Source organism: Macaca mulatta, chromosome 13, assembly GCF_049350105.2.
Source record: "Macaca mulatta isolate MMU2019108-1 chromosome 13, T2T-MMU8v2.0, whole genome shotgun sequence".
Lineage (NCBI taxonomy): Eukaryota > Metazoa > Chordata > Mammalia > Primates > Cercopithecidae > Macaca > Macaca mulatta.
The window spans coordinates 60,162,344-60,188,283 of record NC_133418.1 but is presented as its reverse complement, the minus strand read 5'-3'; the positions used below and the strand labels follow the sequence as shown (position 1 = coordinate 60,188,283).

General features: G+C 39.1%; 1 protein-coding gene across 2 annotated transcripts in view; it reads left to right on the top strand.

The window, feature by feature from the left end:
- AFTPH (aftiphilin) overlaps positions 1–25,940 on the top strand; it is a 70,569-nt gene that overhangs the window by 20,304 nt on the left and 24,325 nt on the right. For both annotated transcript variants that reach the window (XM_015112495.3, NM_001257727.1), the window contains 3 exon segments: positions 7,057–9,023; positions 24,236–24,387; positions 25,777–25,903. In XM_015112495.3, coding sequence (XP_014967981.2) covers positions 7,089–9,023; positions 24,236–24,387; positions 25,777–25,903 — 2,214 coding nt within the window. In that variant the 5' untranslated portion in view covers positions 7,057–7,088.

The window sequence follows — 25,940 nt, the reverse complement described above, 5'->3', positions numbered from 1 at the left end:
GACAATAGCTGCATTATTTATTTGCTCCCCTCTAACAGGTCTTAGAATAAGTAGACATAAAAATGGCAAGTTGCACACAAGCACGCACGCTTGTTTGTACAGGTTATAAAGAAATTAGATGACTAATTGGGACTCCTTGTGGTGTGGATGGAGAAAGTAGTCCATTAAGAAGGATGAAGAAACATTTATTCAGTTTGTTGTGTGCCAGACACAGTACTAAAGTAGCTCATCTATCCTTTTTTTCTCCTATTAAGTAGGAACAGCTATTTAAAGCCCATATTTTATGTGTTAAAGTGGATTATATAAATGAAACTTTGTTTGTAAATTCATTATACAAGTAATACTTCAATTAACATGAAGCTTCTTTTAAGTAGCGTTGGCCTAGACACAGAGGAATTTTCTGGAAAGTTTTGAGCCTCCCCTACACTGACTGGTTTGAGGACATTTAGAAGCAATGGCACTCTCTTAGGTTTCTAAAGGGTAAGTTGAGTCAGAGCCAAGACCTGCTACAGGGGAACATGGAGCAGCCCAAGTTCTCACCATCAATAGGTGACCCCCCTTTTGAGAAATATGAAAATGTTTTTACTCTAGAAGGCCAATAAAGCCTGTCTCACCTATAATGGAAAATAGAGTGCCTTGCAAAGGTATGACAGGAAGAAAAACTTTCAGAGTTGTTGCTTTGGTTACAAAGTTTCTGATTCATATCTTTGTATTTGCATTAACGTCTGAGTTTGGAATAGGTTGTGAACCAATACATTATTTCATTTTTAAACAGTAAAAGTTTTGGAAAAAAGCAATAGGTTAATCACAGATTAGGCTAGAAAAAAAAAGCCATCACACATAGTTCTTTGAAAGTAAGGTATTATGGGCATGTAAAATGGTACAGCCACTCTGGAAAAGAGTTTGGCAGTTTTTTACATAACTAGACATATACTTACCATGATACCCAGCAGTCACACTCTTGAGCATTTATCCCAGATAAATGAAAACTTACATGTCCAGAAAAACCTGTACATAGATGTTCCTAGCATCCTTATACATACTATTTATATATACTGTTTATACTATTAGTGTATATGTATGTACACACACACTATACATATGCAATTTATAATAGTAAAATACTGGAAACAACCAAAATGTCCTTCAGCAGGTGAACAGTTGAACAAACAAACTGGTATATCTGTACAATGGAATGCCACCAGCAATAAAAAAAAAAAGACTAGACGGGTGGATCACGAGGTCAGGAGATGGAGACCATCCTGGCTAACACGGTGAAACCCCGTCTCTACTAAAAAATACAAAAAAAAAAAAAACTAGCCGGGCGTGGTGGCGGGCGCCTGTAGTCCCAGGTATTCGGGAGGCTGAGGCAGGAGAATGGCGCGAACCCGGGAGGCGGAGCTTGCAGTGAGCTGAGATCCGGCCACTGCACTCCAGCCTGGGTGACAGAGCAAGACTCCATCTCAAAAAAAAGGCCTAACCTATTGTTACATGCAGCAACCAGAATGGACCTCAAGGGCATTACACTGAGTAAAAAAAATTCAACCTCAAAGGGTTGCATACCTTATTACTCTATTTACATAATACTCTTGAAATGACAAAACTGTGGCCATGGAGAACAGATTAGTGGTTGCAAGGAACAGGAATGGAGGTGGAGTGGGGGCAGTTCTGTGTCTTGATAGTGGTGGTAGTTACACAAATCTGAATAGAGGATAAAATTGAACAGAACTATACACAAACACAAATGCAAGTTCTTTTTTTTTTTTTTTTAAATGAGATGGAGTCTTGCTCTGTTGCCCAGGCTGGAGTGCAGTGGCACGATTTCAGCTCACTGCAACCTCTGCCTCCCGGGTTCAAGCAATTCTCCTGCCTCAGCCTCCCAAGTAGCTGGGATTACAGGCACCCGCCACCACGCCCGGCTAATTTTTGTATTTTTAGTAGAGATGGGTTTCACCATGTTGGCCAGGCTGGTCTCAAACTCCTGACCTCAAGTGATCCTCCTACCTCGGCCTCCCAAAGTGCTGGGATTACAGGCATGTGTCACCACACCCAGCCTTTTTTTTTTTAAATGGTAAAAATTGAACAAAGTCTGTGAACAATAATGTTAACAGTAATGTACCAACATTGTCATGGTAAATTTTATATTATGTATATTTTACCACAGTTTTTTAAAAGGTGTTATTGTATAAGTAACACATTTATTCTAAAATACACATATTTAAATGCAGGCATATAAATCTCTTTGATTGCTTTCTTTTTTTCCATTTTGAAACAATCACAAACATAAAAAGTTGCAACGTGAATACAAATAACTTTTTTTTCGGAACAATTTAAGACTGCCAGCCTGATGTCCCATCACTACCAAATAGTTTAGTGTGTATCTCCTACAACCAAGAACATTCTCATGCATGACTACAATACTAGCATCACAAGGCTGGGCAAGGTGGCTCATGCCTGTAATCCCAGCACTTTGGGAGGCCGAGGCAGGCAGATCACAAGGTCAGGAGATCGAGACCATTCTGGCTAACACAGTGAAACCCCGTCTCTACTAAAAAAAAAAAAAAAAAAAAAAAAAATTAGCCGGGTGTGGTGGCAGGTGCCTGTAGTCCCCGCTACTTGGGAGGCTGAGGCAGGAGAATGGTGTGAACCCAGGAGGCGGAGCTTGCAGTGAGCCGAGATTACGCCACTGCACTCCAGCCTGGGTGACAGAGCTAGACTCCGTCTCAAATACATACATACATACATACATACATACATACATACATACATACTACCATCACAATCAAGAAATTAACATTGATACATTGCTGCTATAGTGAATCTTTTGGACCCTGTTAAAGTAGATGATTCACAATCATCCCAGTAACAACCTTTTTAGAAAGGAGATCAAGTGATGCATTTACTTCTCATGTCTCTTTATTCTTCTTCAATCTGAAACAAGTTTTCAGTCTTTCCTTGGCTTTCATGAGCTTAATACTTTTGAAGATTACAGGCCAGTAATTTTGTAGGCTCTCTCTCTGTTTGAATTTCCCTGAAATTTCCTCCTGAAGTCAGTTGTTGTATTTTTGACAGGATATCCTAGAAGTGACCGTGTATTCTCATTGCATCTCATCAGATGGTGCATGATTTCAGTGTTCCCATTACTGATAGTGTTCATGTTGATCACCTGATCAAGGTAGTGTCAGGCTTCACACTGTAAGCTTATACTTTTTCCCTTTGTAGTTAAGTATATTGTGGGGAAGTACTTTGAAACTATGGAAATACCCAGTTCCTCGTCTAACTTTCAGTTTATTTACTTACATGTTTATATCTGTGAGGACTCAGTTTATTATTGTATTGATTGGGTTATAATCCATTATCATCTTTATTCAGGTGCTCAAATTGTTCCTGATTTAGTTAGTAACAGCCCCTTAAAGCTAGCTTTTGTATTGTATCCTTTTGACATGTCACTATCTTTACTAATGCTTTTAAATTTTATTTTTACTTACTTTTTTTTGAGATAGGGTCTCACTGTCACCCAGGCTGGAGCAGTACAGTGGTGTGATCATAGCTCACTGCAGCCTTGACTTCCTGGACCCAAGCAATCCTCCCGCCTTAGCCTCCCAAGTAGCTGGACTACAGGTGCATGCCACCATGCCTGGCTAATATTTTGTACTTTTTGTAGAGACGTGGTTACATCATGTTGCCTAAGGCTGGTCTTGATCGAACTCCTGGGCTCAAGTAATTCACCCGCCTCAGCCTACCAAAATGCTGGGATTACAGGTGTGAGCCACTGCACCCGGCTGCTTTTAAACTTTAGAAAAAGGAATCCTATAGTTAATGGCTGTATAATATGCTGTTGTAGGGATATAGCATAACTTGCTTAAATAATCTCTTTGCAGCATTTTGTTTTAGATTTCTTTAAAAAGAGTTTGCATAGTACAACCATATTGCCTTCTGGAAGGCTTGTAACAGTTTACACTCACAAGCAATGTGCATGTGTGCAAGGGTTGCTATCCCCACATTCTCATTAACAATCGCAAAGTGATTTTAAATAATAGGAATTTCATAATTAGAGGGACATAGTTAGAGGTCACTAAGCATTAGAAGGGGTTATCAGGACACTAGGCAAGGGAAGAAAATAGGATTTATGTGTATCTTGTACTTTTTTTTTTCTATTTAAATCAGCAGCAGGAAAGAAGAGTATGGCAGAGCAAAGCAGTTATTTTCTTCTTTATGGTGCTAATTTCGTAAGAAAGATAATTTGAAGTAGATATATTACAATGGAGCCTTTTCGTTTTCTTGTGACTTGCTCATTTCTTCCTGGTAACTCTCAGTGACTGACCAATCATTAACCTCAAAGATCCTTTTCAAAATTCTGAAGCCATTCTCCACTAAGCAGCTGTCTGAATGAACTTTGGGAAAGTTGCTCACTAGTTGGCTTCATTTTCCTTACCTCTAAATTAAACTGTGTGGTTTCTACAGTACCTTCACTCTAAAACTGGAAGATCTTAGGAAATTTTATTCTGAGAGAAGGCTAGCTTGCAAAACTGGTTGAATTTTCTAGTAAACATTTTCTTCATGTATCTAACTGGGCAACTGTGAGTTGTAAGAATTATCTGTTTATTATTTATGGGCTGGGTTTATTCTAGGACTTTGGCTGTTAGTCCTCCGTTTGCTTTCTCTTTTTTTTTTTTTTTTTTTGAAACCGAGTCTCACTCTGTCACTTGGGCTGGAGTGCTGTGGCATGATCTCGCCTCATTGCAACCTCCACCTCCCACTTCCTGGGTTCAAGTGATTCTCCTGCCTCAGCCTCCTGAGTAGCTGGTATTACAGATGTGCACCACCACGCCCAGCTAAGTTTTTTTTTAGTGGAGATGGGGTTTCACCATGTTGGCCAGACTGGTCTCGAACCCCTGACCTCAAGTGATCCACCCACCTCAGCCTCCCAAAGTGCTGGGATTATAGGTAGTTCCTTTACGTCTAATGTTAAATCTGACTTGTGGAACTTTTGACTCCTTAGCACAGAGGAATAGAATAACTCAGGTTTCATTTAAGAATTAAATACATTAGGCTGGGCGCGGTGGCTCACGCCTGTAATCCCAGCACTTTGGGAGGTCGAGGTGGGCAGATCATGAGGTCAGAAATCAAGACCATCCTGGCTAACACGGTGAAACCCCATTTCTACTAAAAATACAGGAAAAAAAAATTAGGCAGGTGCGGTGGCGGGTGCCTGTAGTCCCAGCTACCTGGGAGGCTGAGGCAGGAGAATGGCATGAACCTGGGAGGCAGAGCTTGCAGTGAGCCGAGATCATGCCACTGCACTCCAGCCTGGGCAACAGAGTGAGACTCCGTCTCAAAAAAAAAAAAAAAAAATTAAATATATTGAAAAGAAGCTATTATAAATTAATTAGTATGGGAAGGATTATTCAACAAAAGGGATTAAGACCATTGCTTGGCTGTTTAGAAAAAAAAAATTCACCTTACATTTTTGCTTTACATCATACACCGAAATAAATTCTAAATGTGTTAAAATTAAATGTTTTTTAAAACCCTAAAAGTAGAAGAAAATAAAAGTGAATATTTATTAAATTTTATATGATAGTGAAATAATGAAGAAAGTTGCACAAAACTTTCTTCATCTTCCTGAAAAGATCAATTGGTTTGACTTCCTAAAATTAACTTGGGAAAACAGCTTGGCAGTTTCTTATAAAGTTGAGCGTGCTACATGACCCAGTATTCACACTCCTGGGTTTATATATTTTAGAGAAATGAAAACTTGGGTTCACATAGTAATCTGTACATGAATGTTCATAGCAGTTTTATTTGTAATAGAAAAATACTGGAAACAACCCACATAACCTATATGGAGTGAATGGGTAGACAACCTGTGGTACATCTGTACAATAGAACACTGGTTAGCAATGAAAAGGAGTCAGACCCAGGAGTGGTGGTGTGCACCTGTAGTCTCAGCTACCCAGGATGCTGAGACAGGAGGATTGCTCAGCCCAGGAAACCAGCCTGGGCAACATAGTGAAACCCTGTCTCTAAAATAAAGAAAAAGAAAAGGAATGAACTGTTGACACATGCAGCAACATGGATAGCTCTCAAGGGCATTAGGCTGAGGGAAAAAGCCAGCTTCAAAGGGTTATGTATTTTGTGATTCTATTCATATAACATTCTTGATGTAACAAATTATAATGATGTAGAATAGATCAAGGATTAGGGTTTAGGGAAGAGTGTGACTATTAAGGGGTAACATGAGGGAGTTTTTTTGTGTTGATAGAATAGTTCTTATCCTGATTGTAGTGATGGTCACTCTAATGTAATCCACACACATAAAATTTTTAGAACTGTATACACACACACACACAACTGGTGAAATCCAAACAAGGTCTGTAGCTGAGTTAATAGTTGTACTGATGTCAGTTTCCTGGTTTGACCATGTGTTATGCTTATTACTATATTACCACTGGGAGAAGCTGAGTGGAATATACACAAAAATGCTTTTATTTCCAACTTGTTTTGAGTCTTAAACTATTTCAAATTTTTAAATTATTTAAAAATTAACTTGGGTCAGAAATAAACATTGAAAAGCCAAATGAAGAAAATATTTGTAACAATTATTAGAAAATTTTTATGCCTTTTATTTATTAATATAAAGAACTCATACAAATCCATAAGGCAAGCACTGAATCCTTAATGAATTGAAGGGGAACTTAACAGAATAAGCATGTACCCAGGAGAAAATTTTGTAGGTGTACTTTTGTGAGTGTATATTCAGAATTATCTGGAATCCCCACAATCAGTCAGTGTGCCGCCAGTGCTCTTGGTAACATGTCGTCTAAGAGAACTTTTTTTTTTCCAGTATATTATAGCTGTGTAAAGTAATTTCACCCAAGAGAAAAATAGATTAAAAGATACAAAACATTATGCAGGAAATGGTCAAGGAAAAAAGGAGACAAAAGAGGGAGCACTGTAAATTTGCATTGTTTTAAAGTAGCTTTGAGAGAATTTTGAAAGATCTTGTTCTATGTAATCTGTCCCCTCCAAAAAAAAATTTTTTTTTTTTTACAGGTGTAAATTAATTATTTGAAAGCAACTGAACAATGGAGCCAGACATCATTCGAATGTACTCTTCATCCCCCCCACCACTAGACAATGGAGCAGAGGATGATGACGATGATGAATTTGGGGAATTTGGCGGGTTTTCAGAAGTTAGCCCTTCTGGTGTAGGGTTTGTTGATTTCGATACAGCAGATTATACTCGTCCCAAGGAAGAGTTTGTACCTTCAAACCATTTTATGCCAATTCATGAATTCTCAGAAAATGCAGATAGCCTTACAAGCTTTAAGTCCATTAAAAATGGTAATGATAAGGACATCACTGCTGAACTTTCTGCTCCTGTGAAAGGACAGTCTGATGTTTTACTTTCTACCACCAGCAGAGAAATAATTTCATCTAAAACATTAGATACTTCCATTGATGGCATGGAAAGTCCAGGAAATTTAAATAAAGTAGTGGAGCAGAGACAGAATGTTGGAACACTTGAAAGTTTCTCTCCAGGAGATTTTAGAACTAATATGAATGTTGTTCATCAAAACAAGCAGTTAGAGAGCTGCAATGGTGAAAAGCCTCCTTGTCTGGAGATTCTAACAAATGGGTTTGCAGTGTTAGAAACTGTAAATCCTCAGGGAACAGATGATCTGGACAATGTAGCTGATTCAAAGGGATGGAAGCCTCTTAGCACTCATAGCACTGAGTATAATTTAGACTCTGTACCTAGTCCTGCTGAGGAATTTGCAGATTTTGCCACATTTTCCAAAAAGGAAAGGATACAACTAGAAGAAATAGAATGTGCAATTTTAAATAATAGAGAAGCACTAACCATTCGGGAAAACAATAAAATTAATAGAGTCAATGAACTGAATTCTGTAAAAGAAGTGTCTTTGGGTAGAAGCTTGGATAACAAAGGAGACACTGATGGAGAGGATCAGGTTTGTGTTTCAGAAATAAGCATAGTGACTAACAGAGGTTTCAGTGTTGAAAAACAAGGCCCTCCAACACTGCAACAGGATGAATTTTTACAGTCAAGTGTTCAGTCAAAGGCTTGGAGTTTGGTAGACTCAGCTGATAATTCAGAAGCCATTAAGAGAGAACAACGTAAAACTGAAGAAGAACTTGACTTACTTACTTCTAAATGTGCTCACCTATGCATGGATTCTGTTAAAACTTCGGATGATGAAGTCGGTTCTTCCAAAGAAGAAAGTAGTAAGTTTACTAATTTCCAAAGCCCAAACATTGACCCCACAGAAGAAAATGATTTGGATGATTCTGTAAGTGTAAAAAATGGTGATAGTAGTAATGACTTTGTGACTTGCAATGATACCAATGAAGATGATTTTGGTGATTTTGGTGACTTTGGCACTGCCAGTGGCTCAACTCCACCTTTTGTTACTGGTACTCAAGATTCAATGAGTGATGCCACTTTTGAAGAGTCTTCAGAGCACTTTCCACATTTTAGTGAACCAGGTGATGACTTTGGAGAATTTGGGGATATAAATGCTGTTTCTTGCCAAGAGGAGACAATATTAACAAAGTCAGACCTAAAACAGACTTCTGATAATTTATCAGAAGAATGTCAATTGGCAAGAAAATCTAGTGGAACAGGCACTGAACCTGTTTCAAAACTTAAAAATGGGCAAGAAGGTGAGTTTGGACATTTTGATTCTGTGCCAAATATTCAGGATGACTGCAATGGTTTTCAAGACTCTGATGATTTTGCAGACTTCAGTTCAGCTGGTCCTAGCCAAGTTGTAGATTGGAATGCTTTTGAGGATGAACAAAAAGATAGTTGTTCTTGGGCTGCTTTTGGAGACCAGCAGGCTACTGAATCTCATCATCGAAAGGAAGCCTGGCAGTCACATAGGACAGATGAAAATATTGATACTCCAGAAACCCCCAAAATGCACAGTGTACCTTCAGCAGCTTCCAAAGGAGCAGTTGCTAGTGGCCATTTACAGGAATCAGCCACTTCAGTTCAGGTATTTACTAATTTTCTCTAGTTTGTATGACGTAATAATTGTTGTGGAGGCTTCTAATTTCAGCTTTTCAAAAAATGTTTTTTCAACTGAGTACCTGTTGAAGAAGTCTTGTTATGTTGTATAATGCCTGTCTGATTTGTGGGTTGGTTACATTTTTCACAACCCTTTGGGAAACTAATAGTCCTATAGTAAAGCACAATAAGATTTTTCTTTATCTCAATGAGTTTCATTAATATTTACAGATATTCATCAACTTGGATTTTTTAGTGACTATAAATACCATTTATGTTAAAAAAAAAAAAAAAGCCCACACTTATTAGCTAATTAATGGTTCCAGTAAATCCTTCAGTATTGCCCTTTACAGTGATTTTAAAAGAAGGTTAAACTGAGATTTAGATTTTTTTTTTTAAGCTTAAGAAAAAAATGTTAATTTTGTCCCTCAAAGACCTAGGAAATTCAAGTACGGTTTTGATTCCAGGAGAGAACAAGCAGAATTTGGAACCTCATTCTGTGCCAAAGGCTATAGTGAATTGAAGAATAGAAAAACAACTAGAAAAAAGCAAATTTTTCTTTTTCCTCATAATTTAGCAGCGACTAAAAGACTTGGGGTGAGGGTATGAGATGAATTAAGGTCTAGTCCTAAAATAAGAAACAACTATAGGTTCACTTATTGTAGTTGTATTTATTTGCCTATACTTTCTTACAAATGTACCTGTTAGCTCTTCCTAGAGAGTAGGTGTGTCAGGGAGAATATTTTACCCCTTAGCTCCTATACATTATCCTTTTTTGATTCAGACTCTTTCAGAAAAGATTCATTAAGATTCACTTTGACCTAAAGTAGCCCCTAGAGGTGTAGCTTGATATCTCGGTTGTTCCCCAGTCCGGAGTTCTACCCTGTGCTAAATTTTACCTTTTTTCAACTCCAGGGGTGTGGAAGAGGGCACTCCCTTGAATGTCACTGCCTTATACTGACAATAGATATATGTAACTAACACCTGATCCACAAGCTTATTTTAAATATGCCATTAATAAACTCAGAATCTACAAACTTTATCCAGTTATCTTTTGCTAAGAAAACCATTTTCAATTGGAAATCTTTCCAAAGTCTTTGTAATTTGAAATAGTTATACTTCATTGCCTTGATAACTTTGACACAGTAAGATATTAGAGAAACTATGGTATTACCAGTTGGTGTGCATAGCTAATCGCTTTTTAGTTGGCTTTTGTGTCTGGGTAGTTTAATTTGCTAATTCAATTATTACATGGTTTGACTAATGTGTATTATTCCTAATGAGTAATTCATTATTTAGGCAGAACCTTGCCATTTTAAACAAGAAGTGAACTAATTAGTTCTAATTATGATGCTAAATGAGAACTGTTGCTTTTGACCTAACCCTTTCCCTATTTAGTTTCATCTCACTAGAGGATAGGGTGACACTGGTATTGGATGATCTAGAATTTGTAGCCTTAGAACTTTTAACATCATCAGATAATGCATTTTTAAAAGTGTGACCACTTCAAGTAGGAATTTCTTGCATCATACAAGTTGATTGAAGTTATTTATGTATAATTTGATAACTGGATGTAGGAGATAATAAAGCATGTGGGCTTCATGAAATCTGACAGATCTGAGTTTGAATCTTGACCCAGCCTCTTAAAAAGCCTTATGATTAGGCCGGGCGCGGTGGCTCAAGCCTGTAATCCCAGCACTTTGGGAGGCCGAGACGGGCGGATCACGAGGTCAGGAGATCGAGACCATCCTGGCTGACACGGTGAAACCCCGTCTCTACTAAAAAATACAAAAAACTAGCCGGGCGAGGTGGCGGGCGCCTGTAGTCCCAGCTACTTGGGAGGCTGAGGCAGGAGAATGGCGTGAACCCGGGAGGCGGAGCTTGCAGTGAGCTGAGATCTGGCCACTGCACTCCAGCCTGGGCGGCAGAGCGAGACTCCATCTCAAAAAAAAAAAAAAAAAAAAAAACCTTATGATTTTTGGATAGGTTACTTCTGAACTCAGCTGTATATACAAAGAAGATAATATCTACTTCAGAGAACTTTTGTGAAGATAAAAGGAAATTTTTAAATGAGTGAAGAAATCAATCTGCTAGAAAATAAGAATTTTATAATATGATTCTTTTTTTTATAAAAAATAAAACAAACTGTATAGATGTGGCAAGTTACATTAAGAGTTTCTGAGGCCAGGCACAGTGGCTCATGCCTATAATCACAGCACTTTAGGAGGCCGAAGTGGGTGGATCACTTGAGGTCAGGAGTTCTAGCCCTGCCTGGCCAACATGGTGAGACCCTGTCTCTACTAAAAATTGGAAAATTAGCTAGGCGTGGTGGCATGCATCTGTAATCCCAGCTACTCAGGAGGCTGAGACAGGAGAATAACTTGAACCCAGCAGGTGGAGGCTGCAGTGAGCCAAGATCATGCCACTGCATTTCAGCCTGGGCTGCAAGAGAGAGACTCTGACACACACACACACACACACACACACACACACACACACACACACGCACGACTTAGATTTGTTTGGCTCAGGCCTCACGCTTTTATTTTTGCTAATGGGTTATGGAAAATGAACAGAATTTGGGTGTCGGGAAAGAGAAACTGCTGGAGGAGGCCAGAAGAACTTTGGGAAGAAAGGTGAAGTAGTGAAATGGGTAACCCCTGCTGAGTAAGTGACTGAGTCAGAAGTGGAGAAGGATTGAACCAAGACTTTCATTCTTACCCTGCTGTTGGTGAAGGAGAGTTGCAGCCAGCACTTTCTTTCTTGGGCTTCAGATTCTGCTGGAAGAGTATATTAATTTAGCCCTTTTGGAGAGGATTAGATTTATTAGTATTTTTCTTAAAATGTTTTCCCTAGTTGCTCCGGACAGTGTTCCAAACAAGCACAGAATTCCTTTTTTTTTTTGAGACAGAATCTTGCTGTGTCGCCCAGGCTGGAGTGCAGTGGCATGATCTCAGCTCACTGCAGCCTCCGCCTCCTGGGTTCAAGCAGTTCTGCTGCCTCAGCCTCCCAAGTAGCTGGGACTACAGGCCCGCACCACTACACCCAGCTAATTTTTGTACTTTTACTGGAGATGGGGTGTCACCATATTGGCCAGGCTGGTCTCAAACTCCTAGACCTCAGGTGATCCACCCAGCTCGGCCTCCTAGAGTGCTGGGATTATAGGCGTGAGCCACCGTGCCCGGCCTCCTCACATACTAGTAACAGTAACCATTATAAGTTTTTTAGTGGTAAAACTTGAAATGATTTATTCCTGTTCAATCTTACCTGGATGCCACAAGTGTCCCGAACAAAATGCCATCAAGTGGTTTTGTCCGAATTTTGCTTTGACAGAATGTGAGTGTTTCAGAATTCAGAGCTTAATTAAATTAAACAAACATGGCAATTTGATTTAATTTGTTTGATTAAGCAAGCATGGAAAACAAATCTTTCTTTTGTGAAGTCAGACAAATGGTATAGTTGGTCATTTCAGATTTCTTCCACTTTTCACTATTTGGTATGTGACATTGTCCAGGTCCCCATTTCTTAGCACTTTCCTATTTTTAGCCCACCAAAAAGATATCTTAAAATGTTAATAAATATGTCTTCCTTGGGGTTAGTGCAATAATTTGTTACTTAGGTAGGGGAAAGTCAAGCAAGAATTCTTTCGAAATTAAAAAAATGTTCTTAGTCTAATTCTCAGCTGTGGGTCCAGCGAGTCTCAGTGGGTTCAAGCTTTGATGTAAAAGCCATACATGAACATTATTAAGAAATGGGTACCTTCTCCCTTCAGTGAATAATTTTTTCTGAGAACCTAAAGTTTAATATATTTCATTCTTTTTTTTTTTTTTTTTTTTTTTTTGAGGCGGAGTCTCACTCTGTCACCCAGGCTGGAGTGCAGTGGCGCGATCTCCGCTCACTGCAAGCTGCACATCCCGGGTTCACACCATTCTCCTGCCTCAGCCTCCCGGGTAGCTGGGACTACAGGCGCCCGCCACCATGCCCGGCTAATTTTTTGTATTTTTAGTAGAGACAAGGTTTCACCATGTTAGCCAGGATGGTCTCCATCTCCTGACCTCGTGATCCGCCCACCTCGGCCTCCCAAAGTGCTGGGATTACAGGCATGAGCCACAGCGCCCGGCCTGTTTCATTCTTTTGTTAACATTCGTATAAATTGTAGAGAAGGTAAGTGCTGGTATCTCCATTATACAAATGAGAATGAAGTCTTCACTTTTTGGCTAAAGATTTAAAACAACAAAATGCCAACAACAACAACAAAACCTTCCTTACATTTCAAAGCAGTCCTTTTTTATGAATGTTATTTTAACCTTTTTTTTTTTTTCTATCCTGGGAAGCCAGGAAATTTTCTGTATTTTTAGTAGAGACAGGGTTTCACTGTGTTAGCCAGGATGGTCTCGATCACCTGACCTCGTGATCCACCCGCCTCAGCCTCCCAAAGTGCTGGGATTACAGGCATAAGCCACTGTGCCCGATGGAAATTTTCTTTTAAAAAAAAAAAAACAAAACTTTTTTGTTTCAGAAAGAAATCTTGATTGAAATAACCAAGATGCTTGTTTCACAGATATATGGTAAAAGAGATAATAAATGTCATAAGCACTGCATTTAACCCTGAGCTTTTGTAAAATGTTAAAATATTGTTCTGGATATCATTTAGAAATTTAGGTAACAGGGAAGTAATCTGTTTATATTAATTGGCTATAGAAAAGGAGGCTATGAGTTATTTTTTATTAGATATCCAATTGATAATGCTACAGGGAAAATGCTATTAGCTGAAGATTTGTTTGGAGAGCTTTGAAAGTCGAGTGCCACCCAAAAGAAGAGAATTACTAATACCTTGGCTTGTGTTAGTTCAGGATTAAGTTACTGGTTTGTTTTGTTTTGTTTTTGAGACGGAATCTTGCTCTGTCGCCCAGGCTGGAGTGCAGCAATGCAATCTCGGCTCACTGCAACCTCCGCCTCCTGAGTTCAAGCGAGTCTCATGCCTCAGCCTCCCAAGTAGCTATGATTACAGGCACAGAAACTCAGCGTTCTTAAACTGAATATAACCAATCCTTCCTTTTCATCTTCACTTATTTAATCATCTAGCTAATATTTATGCAGGTTTTCCCTCCTGTGAACATTGGAACATACAACTGAAAACAGAAGTAAGCAACAAAATAAGAGAATTAAGATTTGAGACTTTAGCCTTCCTTATAGATCTTTGCTTACTTATTTGGATAGAATTTCCTTTTGCTATTTTTTCCTCAGAAAATTTGACTATCTGGTGTTTAATTTCAAAATAGAAATGCTTTATTAGGTTTATTCAGAAACTGTGCAGAAGGGAAAAATCATGTTTAGATCATGGGGAATATTACAGCTGCTCACTCTTCATAGAGCTTGAAATTGGGGATTGGTAAGTATACAGTTGTAGATTGTACTTGATAGCTTACTTAATATTTAATGGTGATGCAGCATAAGATATCCTCTTAAATGGAAGATTAAATTACCCAGTGGATTTTAATGTTTCTTCTAAACTTCTACCTGAGTGTGAAACCTAATGCTATCAATATTAAAACTGTTGATATTAATCAACTTCTGTCCCTAAGCAAAAAAGGAAAACTAACTGGAAATAAGTTGAAGGAATATCAAGAGTTACCTTAAATATAAAATACTTAAGTCATTACTTAATATCCTTGATAGGGTCTTGGAAACTGCAACGTTAAGGGAAAGGACATATAACAAAACCAATTTTACTGTAGGCTAACTGATATAAACAAGAGTTAAGTTTCTGTGGCATCTTTCTGGTCACAGAAACATCGCTGAACTTCTAAATAAAGACACAAAGCACTTCTAATATTAAACATTTAAATAAATGTGAGCTATACTTACATTTTAAAAAGATTACTAAAAACAAACATAATTACGTACCCAGTTTTTGGTGAATCAGTGAGTGACACCACTTGTAGTGGTGCTGGGTAAAATCAAGGGATAAATGTTTGCGAAGCAAAAATGATCTAAGGAGCGTCTCCTACCACCATACAATTCAAAAACAATCACAAATCTGGCAGACTCACTGGGCACTTTCATACTGCATCATTTATTGCTGTGCATTTGTATGATTAGTGTAGACTTCATGAATGTTTATTTTATAATTTATTCTTTTTGCAATCTACTTATTCCAGCTCAGGGTCACCAGTGACCAAAGCCTATCCCTCCAGCGCAGGGTACAAGGCTGAAACTATTCCTGGCCTGGATGTCATTCCATTGCAGAGCACACTCACACACATACACCAGCACTCACTCAGACTGGAACAATTTAGACAATCTAATGTGCATGTCTTTAGGATCTATGAGGAAACTGGAATACCCAGGAAAAAAACCCATGTGGACATGGGGAAAATGTGCAAACTCCACACAGATAGTGGCTGCAGCCAGGAATCAGTTGTTTTTCTCATCAACATTACAACAAAATGACGTTATTCAAGGACCTGCTGTCCTTTAAAGGAGATAGGCATTTGAGTGGCATAAGAACCAGAGTCTGGGCTCCTATATACACCTCTCTGGAAAGCTGGATGAGACTTGCAATACACTTAATCTCTTTACGCTCAGGTGTAGTCTTTTATAAAATAGAGGTATATTAGTTACAGTTCCAGATAAACAGAACCAATAGGGTATGTGTGGAGGTTAGGGAGGGAAGGATGGAAGGGAGGTAGGAGTGGAGGTAGTAGAGAGAGAGAGAGATTATTGGAAATTGAGAAGTTCCAAAAGCCACAGTGTGTAAGCTGCAGACCCAAGAGCTGATGGTGTAGTTCCAGTCTTGAGTCCAAAGGCCTAAGAACCAGGAGAGCAGTGGTGTAAGTTCCAGCCCAGAAGCCAGAAAGCTTAAGATCCAAAAAGAGCTGATTTTTTAGTTCAAGTCCAACTGAAGTACCAACTCAAAATCAAGCAGAAGTTCCTTAGCCTTTTTGTTCTTTTCAGGTCGTCAGCTGATTGGATGAGGCCCACCCACATTAGGGAGGGCAGTCTGCGTTAGTGAGATTACCAATTCAAAGGTACTGCCAGAATAACGTGTTTTGGCATTTTTTGGTTGGTTTGTTTTCGAGACAGGGTCCCTTTCTGTTGCCCAGGCTGGAGTGTACTGGCATGATCTCTGCTTACTGCAGCCTCCACCTCAGCCTCTCTAGTAGCTGAGACTACAGGCGTGTGCTACCACACCTGGCTAATTTTTGTATTTTTTTTTTATAGAAATGGGATTTTGCCATGTTGCCCAGATGGTCTTCAACTCCTGGGCTCAAGCAATCTGCCTGCCTCAGCCTCCTAGAGTACTGGGATTATAGGCATGAGCCACCGTGCTCTGCCCCAGAATAATGTTTGACCAAATGTCTGGGCACCCATGGCCCAGTCAAGTTGACACATAAATGTAACCATCACAAGAGGGAACACCTTACATCCATATATAACTTTCAGGATGTTTGGAAGACTAACCTGTTTGTGACTAAAACATGCCAGTTGAGAAGGTGTGCATTAGATAAAATGGCTTACTTGCACCAATGGATAAAGTGAAATGGCTGCTTATGTACCCTGGGACTTTGTTCCTCTACCCCCAGACATAAAGACATGACAGAACTGGGAATGAGCAAAAGTTGTCCATTCATACTTGAAGCTTTGCCCCATTGATGAATTAAACCATTGGGTAATCATTTTTTTGCTTTCCCAGAAACCAAATCTGGTTTAAAAAAATAAAAATAATTATAAAGACATTCAAGGTAATGAAGGACCCTGATAGGAAAATGAATATATAAGAAATGAGAAAATTGGGAAAGAGGAAAAAGCTATAAAAGCAAGTGTACCTTTGAAGATGTGGTATAGCCAAGGATGCATTATGACTTTCGTGAGCCCTTTCTCCATAAAATATGTTTTTTGATTAACAGTAGAAAGTAATATGGAAGGGCCGGGCATGGTGACTCATGCCTGTAATCCCAGCACTTTGGGAAGCCAAGGCGGATGGATCACTTGAGGTCAGGAGTTCAAGACCAGCCTGGCCAACATGGTGAAACCCCATCTCTACTAAAATCACAAAAGTTAGCCAGGCAGGCATGGTGGTGTGCGGCTGTAATTCGAGCTATTCAGGAGGCTGAGGCAGGAGATCACTTGAACCCGGGAGGCGGAGGTTGCAGTGACCCGAGATCGTGCCACTGCACTCCATCCTGTGCAACAGAGCAAGACTCCATCTTGATGGGGGCGAGGGGGAAGAAAGTAGTAGGGAGGCAAATTTGTGTGAGAGTGCCCCCTAGTTCTGGCTCTTGTCAGTATACTCAGCTATCAAGCTATTTTGAGAGCAAAAGCTCCTGCTTTGGGCTAGTTTCCATTCAGAATGATTTTTGATAGGTACGAACTCGTCTAAGCGTAAGTATACTTCTGTGTAAGTAGCATAGCTCCGCTACTTGGCTTCATAGCATTGGACATTAATAGAGAAAATGAAAAAGGAAGGTGTGGTACCTGCCTTGAATAGCATTTGATTTTTAATCCTACATTTATCAGAGCCCCAGTTTTTGAAATGTTTAATAGCCAGATGTGCTACTGTTTGCCAGGCTTAGAAGCTGGTACTTATATGAATGAAAAGGCATGACTGAGTCACATAAACTGGCATTCAGCTAGCCAGTCACCAGTTTATTCCATATTCAAAGGAAAACTGAGGACTATTTTTCCTCTTTATACTTTGAAGACGATGGCATTTAAAATTAAAGTAATCAGGGCTGGGTGTGGTGGCCCACATGTGAAATCCTAGTGCTTTGGAAGGCCAAGGTGGGAGGATTGCTTGGAAGTAGAAGTTCAAGACCAGCCTTGGCAACATAGTGAGACCCCATCTCTACAAAAAATAAAAAGTAGCCATGCATGGTGGTGTTCACCTGTGGTCCTAGCTACTCAAGGGGTTGTGGTGACAGAATCGCTTGAGCCCAGAAGTTCAAAGCTGCAGTGAGCTGTGATGGCACTGCTGCGCTGAAGCCTGAATGAGCGAGTGAGACTGTCTCTTAAAAAAGAAAAAAAAATCAAGTAATTGGTGTAAAGACTATTTTAATTTGACGTTTAGTTAGTATTGTAACATCAGCTAAATGTTTAGTATGCTAAGTATGTGTGCATTTATTTGTTACCCTCATTTTCAGAATGCAGCCCTGACTCTTTAGTAAGAATTAACAACTAACTTTGTTGAAAATGATGAATTTTAGTGTTCGATGAAGTCATTTGCTTTAAGCATAGTTATCACTATACATTTAACAGGTAAATCCCTTATCTAATAATGTCTGGAAATGTTTTGAAAGACCACAAAAAGTGGGGGAAACATGGTTTAGTGAAAAGAATGTAGGCTTTGCAGTCAGACTTTGGATCAAATCTCGCTGTGTACTATACCACCAGTAAGGCTATGGTTAATTATCTGAATCTTCCTGAACTATAGTTTCTTCATCTATAATATGAAGACAATAATACCTCTGGAGTTTCTCTTAGAAGATTCATGGAGTAAATACATGTAGAGCGTCAAGCATAGTATGGTATATAGAAGACAAAATTTGGCTATTATATGTCTTATAATTATTTAAATATGCCCAACCTGTGTATAAAAATGATTTAGATGGCTTACAATAAGATATACTTTTATAAGTAGAACAATTATGCCCCCTGCAGTCTTTTTTTTTTTTTTTTTTTGAGACGGAGTCTTGCTCTGTCACCCAGGCTGGAGTGCAGTGGCCGGATCTCAGCTCACTGCAAGCTCCGCCTCCCGGGTTTACGCCGTTCTCCTGCCTCAGCCTCCCGAGCAGCTGGGACCACAGGCGCCCGCCACCTCGCCCGGCTAGTTTTTTTGTATTTTTTAGTAGAGACGGGGTTTCACCGTGTTAGCCGGGATCGTCTCTCGATCTCCTGGCCTCGTGATCCGCCCGTCTCGGCCTCCCAAAGTGCTGGGATCACAGGCTTGAGCCACCGCGCCCGGCCGCCCCCTGCAGTCTTAAATGAAGGCAAAGTGTTTGGTTTTTGTTTTTTGTTTTTTTTTAAACTAGTGCACATTAATACCAAGTATGTGCCAGAACCTAGGTACTAGAAATTCAAGAAAAAGACATAGTCCCTGCCCTCAGAGCTCTTGTAATTTTTAGAAATGGACTTAGAACCGCTTTGATGACAACATAATATAGTGGTTAGGAGCACCTACTCTGAAGCTATACTTCCTGGGTAGGAACTCAGCCTCTCCACTTAATATTCGTGTGACCACAGGAAAGTTAACCTCTTTCTGCTCTGCTTTTCTCATCCAGGAAATGGAGATAATATTATTACCTCCCTCACATGGTTCTTTTGAAACTTAAATGAGCTAAAATTTATAAAGCATTTAGAATAATGTCTGCCACGTGGTAGGCACTATGCGAACATTGAATGAAAATTATGATGCACCGTAGCAAGCTTTTGCAGTTTCTGAGTAGGTTTCAGAGTACATCTTTTGATCTTTTGCTGAATTTAGGCTCCCACTTTCCTGATCTGGGTTAAAATAATATTGTTTGCTTTACCTATACTGCCTTATGTGCCTAAGGAAACTAGAGCTCAGCCAGTCTCACTTCACCAATTCTAAATAATAAAGTATCTATTTTTTGGAATTTTACATCTAATTCAAGTCCACATGTACTGTAATATGTTAATAAATGTCACTGTTTGATGCAACCTTTTTCTGCATTAATCTGCTACAAGGAGTTTGAAGATTTGTGTTGTGCCCCCACCTAATCAAAACCAGTAGATTTCCCATTATGGCTACATGTACTCTGTATTGAAATAGGAGTTCACACAAGCAGGGTAATATAAGCAAAGTACCTTTTTACTCATAAGAAGAAATCCAAGTTTAATATTTTACTTTGAGTTTTGATGTGATACTGAATTTTACCACTAATTTATATGCATATGTTAAACTATCCTTGGCTGATATTGAGAGGATGATTGTAATTTAAAACAGATTAAAATACTTAATATATGTACCCCCAAAAAATTTTTTGAAAAACAAACTTGAAACCTTTGCCACTCTCACAGTTTTGATACACCTTTTATCCCAAGTGCTCAAATTTTATGTTCAAAATAACAATGATTTCTTTTAAAAAAGTAGTGTCTGATTAACAATCTGTTTGGGAAAATCTGTTTCCTGAAAAAAACCTGTCTGGTCATAAGAGAAACTGTTCTTGTGGTAGGTTATTTTAACTTCTCTTCTTCTGAGTATTATATTAGTTATATTCTTGTAACTGTTCTACTTACCAAGTTATTTGGACTGTGTTACATCACATTTTTGCATGTTTAACTTTATTTTGCTTCTTAGGAAGCAAAGTACTCTTTTTGAGATGGAGTCTTGCGCTTCCACCTCCCAGGTTCAAGCGATTCTCCTTGCCTCGGCCTCCCACATAGCTGGGATTATAGGCACCCACCACCACACCCAGCTATTTTTTTGTATTTTTAGTAGAGACGGGGTTTCACAATGTTGGTCAGTCTGGTCTTGAGCTCCTGACCTCGTGATCCGCCCGCCTCGGCCTCCCAAAGTGCTGGGATTACAGGCGTGAGCCACCGTGCCTGGCTGAGAAGCAGAGTATTCTTAATGCCTAATGTGTGGTTTACACATTTTGTGTTTCATAATGCAATCAAGATTTAAGTCATAATACCAATAAGCCAACCACCAATATCCAAAATGTAAACTCTACAAGGAGTAACCATAGCAGGTTTCATTTATATGAGACTCTTAAAAATAGATACTTAAAAACTAGGTACTTTTTTTTTTCCTCCCAACTCAACAGGGATGACCTTGGGAAGGATGCACAATACTTGGATTAATTTCTTGTTATAATGTGTAGAAATTGATAAATTGAGATAAGTATTTTCATAGTGATTTAGAATGCTAAATCATGGTAGAGAAATATTCTTAGTGAGCTTTGATTCTAGTTTTGAGACTCATTTATTTAATTCCCTGGCAAGCCACCTGTGTCTATATGTATCATCTGTATAATAACAGTAGTAATGATAAAAACTGCCACCTCTGACACCCTGGGTGCCAAGTATTTAATCCTCTAAATTATCGTCCACCTCATGAGGTAGATAGACCCTGATATCTCCAGATTATAAATGCAGAAACTGGGCAGAAACAGTGGTGGGCACCTGTAATCCCAGTTACTTGGGAGACTAAGGCAGCAGAGTCGCTTGAACCTGGGAGGCTAAGGTTGCAGTGAGCTGAGATCGCACCACTACACTCCAGCCTCGGTGACAGAGTAAGACTCTGTCTCAAAAAAATAAAAATAAAAATAAATGTAGAAACTGGAGTCTTAGCCCCTGGATCTATAGCCCTCTATTGAAGTGTTATACCAGTCATTTACTTACTGGAATTAACTAATAGTAAGTTAAATTTGGCCTTATTTATTACCAAGAACAAGATAGTGGTGAGAAAGTCGTTACAGGATGCCCTTACCACCAAACTGGTCTTATGGAAATTGATATACTTTTTTTGGAGACCAAGTCTTGCTCTATCACCCAGGCTGGACTACAGTGGCACGATCTCAGCTCACTGCCACCTCCACCTGCCTGGTTCAAGCGATTCTCATGCCGCAACCTCCTGAGTAGCTGGGACTACAGGTGTGTATCACCATGCCCTGCTAATTTTTGTATTTTTAGTAGAGATGGGGTTTCACCACGTTGGCCAGGCTGGTTTCAAACTCCTGACCTCAAGCAATCCACCTGCCTCGGCTTCCCAAAGTGCTGGGATTACAGGCGTGAGACACTGCACCTGGCCGGAAATTGATACACTTTTAAAAGTAAAATGTCAGAGCAAATTTAATTTTAATAAAAATCTTTGGGCTGGGCGCAGTGGCTCACGCCTATAATCCCAGCACTTTGAGAGGCCGAGGCGGGCAGATCACCAGGTCAAGAGATTGAGACCATCCTGGCTAACACGGTGAAACCCCGTCTACTAAAAATAAAAAATTAGCGGGGTGTGGTGGTGGGCACCTGTAGTCCCAGCTACTTGGGAGGCTGAGGCAGGAGAATGGTGTGAACCCGGGAGGCGGAGCTTGCAGTGAGCCGAGATTGCGCCACTGCACTCCAGCCTGGGTGACAGAGTGAGACCATCTCAAAAAAAAAAAATGTTGGGCAATGCTGTTAATGGATGCTGGTTATTTGTTATTTACAGCTCTATCTCAAGGGGTCAAACCATGACCCACAGAATGAATCTGTCCTGCCGCCTGTTTTTGTAAATAAGTTTCACTGGAACATACCCATGCTTATTCCTTTACGAATGGCCTACAAGGCCCAATGTATTTACTATCTGGCTCTCTAAAGAAAAGATTGCTAATCTCCTGCTTTATCTTATTCAACATAAGATTTGAAGCAATCTAATGTAATATCTGATCCTAAACATATATGAAACTTTCTTTAGAAATTTCCATTCAACTTATATCCTTTATGGGAAAAGGCTGAAGAAGAAGTAAAAATTGAGGCAATTAGGTAATGTTTCTTTGCCTCAGCTTCATTCCACTCATTTGAGAATTTTGCTGGTGTCTTGACACCTGGCAGTTATGGGTAACATTGCCCAAGTGGTTCGATGTGTTTTAGGGTCATTTCTTTTCTTCCTGTGGTAAACATTTTTTTCCTATCCCATTAAAAAGATAACAAAGAGGATACAAGAAAGATTTAATTTACAGAGAAATAAAATTTGGTCATATGTGAGTTTTTTGTTTATCTTCCCTGCCCAGGAGGAGCCAATCATGTATCCAATTAGGTGGTTATCTGATCTCTTTGAAAATAATGTCTGTCCATTCCCTCTGTTGAGGCAAGTGAGAGCAAGGGCCCCTTGATGCACTCAAGTTTCACAAGCCTTGGGATCTTGAGGCTACCGTTTACTTAGGGTTCATAATTGATAGTGAGAACCTTTTCCAATATCACACACATGAATATAATTATGATGTAACTTTTGTAGAATTACAAAAGAGTACCCTGAGACTAATTATGCAGTGTTAAATTTTTACTCTGATACAGCTTCCAAAAGAGGTTTGGATTCAGAAAAGGTGAAATTTTTTCCTTTTCCTTTTTTTTTTTTTTTTTTAAATTTTCTTGGGTGCTCACTACACTACAAAACAGAAATCAAGTATCAGCTTGTTTTTGTTACTTGGCAGGAAGTACCACCATGATGTGGCATTTTGCTCATACAGTCTGTCAATTCAATAGTAAACTTAATCTTACAGCAGGCTTTAACTTACTAACAATTTGTATTCGTAGTTGATGTTTACATGGTAAACTGGGCTAAGTTGGAAAATATATTACATGTATCTGAAATAGGAAAATAGGAATAAATGTTATTGTAGGTTACACATGTATAGTAAACCTAGTGGTACCAAAACTAAGTTGATCTAAATCCAACAAGTTTTAGTTAATAAAAATACGTAAAAAAAAATGCCAAGAGATTTATCTGTTTGTTCTTGGTGAAACTACTCTGGGGAATATGAAGGCTTTACTTAGGAGAAAGGTAGTATTCTATTCAAAAATAGACATGCAACAAAGACGAGTAGAAATGGAATATCTAAAAGATAATACATATCACCAAAATGATGAATGAGCTTTTTGAATTTTTTATCAGTAAAAATTGAGACATTCTTTCCTACTTTGCTTTGTACTATTAGCAGCAAAAATATTTCCAAAAGGCTATCAAAATTCGTGTTTATGTCCAAAAAAAAAGATTGTTTAGCTATAATAGCATAATACTTCTCACAAGCATCCGATCTTTTTGTTCCTAAATCTAGAGTAGATGAGTGGTGGTAAGAGACATTCCAGTGTGGTGGAAAGAATATAAATGCTCTCTGGGTTTTTTGGGTTTTGCTTTGGGCAGATTATTCACACATTGAGATTGCTTTCTCACTGTAGAATTGGGTAATTTATTTTTTGTAGAATTTTGTAATAGATTAAGATACTACATGTAAAGTAGCAGGTATATTGCTTGGCACGTTGCTTTTACTTGCCAGCTACGTAGCTCATCATCATTATTTAAATTAATCATTTAGAGTGATTGTTTCGTGAGTAGTTGTGTTCTTTTCACTTAGTGTTTTCTGTATCTGAGTGATGGTTCTTACAGTAGTGGACAGGGTGTGCATGTGTTTGCATTTTAATGCTATTACTATGATATCAATATTAAATGAAAATAAACTTTTGGGGGGTGTTTTGATGCAGACAGCTTTATTAAACCGCCTGGAGCGAATTTTCGAAGCATGTTTTCCTTCCATACTTGTCCCTGATGCTGAAGAGGAAGTTACTTCCCTGAAGCACTTGCTGGAAACAAGCACTTTGCCAATAAAAACAAGAGAGGCCTTACCTGAAAGTGGGTAAGTAGAAGAGAGTTTTTAGATAGTATGTGTTTTTGTTACTTTCAGCAGTTCTAATTTATAAGTTTATCTTAAAACATTAAGGTTCAGGCCGGGCGCAGTGGATCACCTGAGGTCAGGAGTTTGAGACCAGCCTAACCAACATGGTGAAACCCTGTCCCTACTAAAAAATACAAAAAAATTAGTAGGGTGTGGTGGCGCATGCCTGTAATCCCAGCTATTTGGGATTGAGGCTGAAGCACAAGAATCACTTGAACCCAGAAGATGGAGGTTGCAGTGAGCCAAGATCATTGCACTCCAGCCTGAGTGACAGAGCAAGACTCTATCTCCAAAAAATAAAAAAAATTAAGGCTCAAAAACATTGTGTCAAAACCTAAACTCCCTGCCTCTTTTCTTTTGAGCTGTTTGTTTTTATATTTCTATATCAATATTCTAATCAATTGATGTTATATATTATTTTTTGACTTCTTAGAATGGTAACTGAAAATTTAGATCTTACCTCTGCTATTCTCCCCTCATCTTCCCCATATATCAGTTTTTGGTTAATTTCTTATTTGGCATTTTCATTATTATAATCATGTATATATTGTTTACTCTTAAGCCACTGTTTTCTTTATAGTACAACTTCTTCCTGGGCTTCTCTTTTTCATTAGTGTTTCCCTACCCTTTGAGAGCTTGTTCATACACTTGTGATCCAACCCCTTATTCTGCTCCCATCTAGAATGGTTTCAGTCTGGGCTTACACATATGTTGTCTTGGGACTTCCCTTCACTTAGATCCCATTTTGGTGGAGCACATCCTCCAACAGCCTTCTGAGAAAAAAAAATAGATGGGAGGTAAAATTTTATTCTACTCTCACATTAAATTTATAGTTTAAGATCTCTTTGTTGCTGATGTTCTGAAATTTCACAATGAAATATCTTTTTTTCTTTGAGACAGAGTCTCACTCTGTTGCCCAGGCTGGAGTGATCTTGGCTCACTGCAACCTCTTCCTCCTGGGTCAAGCGATTCTCCTGCCTTGGCCTCCTGAGTAGCTGGGATTGCAGGTGCCCACCACCATGTCTGGCTAATTTTTTGTATTTTTTAGTAGAGATGGAGTTTCACCATGTTGGCCAGGCTGGTCTAGAACTCCTGACCTCAGGTGATCCACCCGCCTCGGCCTCCCGAAGTGCTGGAATTACAAGCATGAGCCACCATGCCTGGCCTCACTTAGTTATTTTTCTAGTGACTGTAAGTGTTGGCTCTTGATTTCATTCAAATAGTTATATACTTACGTTGGACCCAAGAATAATTGGAATGTGTAACATGTCACAGCCATATTGTAAGTAGAACTCATGGTGAAAGTTATTGAGTAACCTATTGTTGATGGCTTCATCATGGCCTTTGCAGGGAATTGCTAGATGTGTGGACTGAGCTACAGGATATCCATGATGCACATGGCTTGAGATACCAGTGGGGCGGCTCCCATAGCAACAAGAAGCTTTTGTGCTCCTTGGGAATAGACACCCGAAACATTGTGAGTTTGTTAGTACCTTGAAAAATCTTTTAATCAA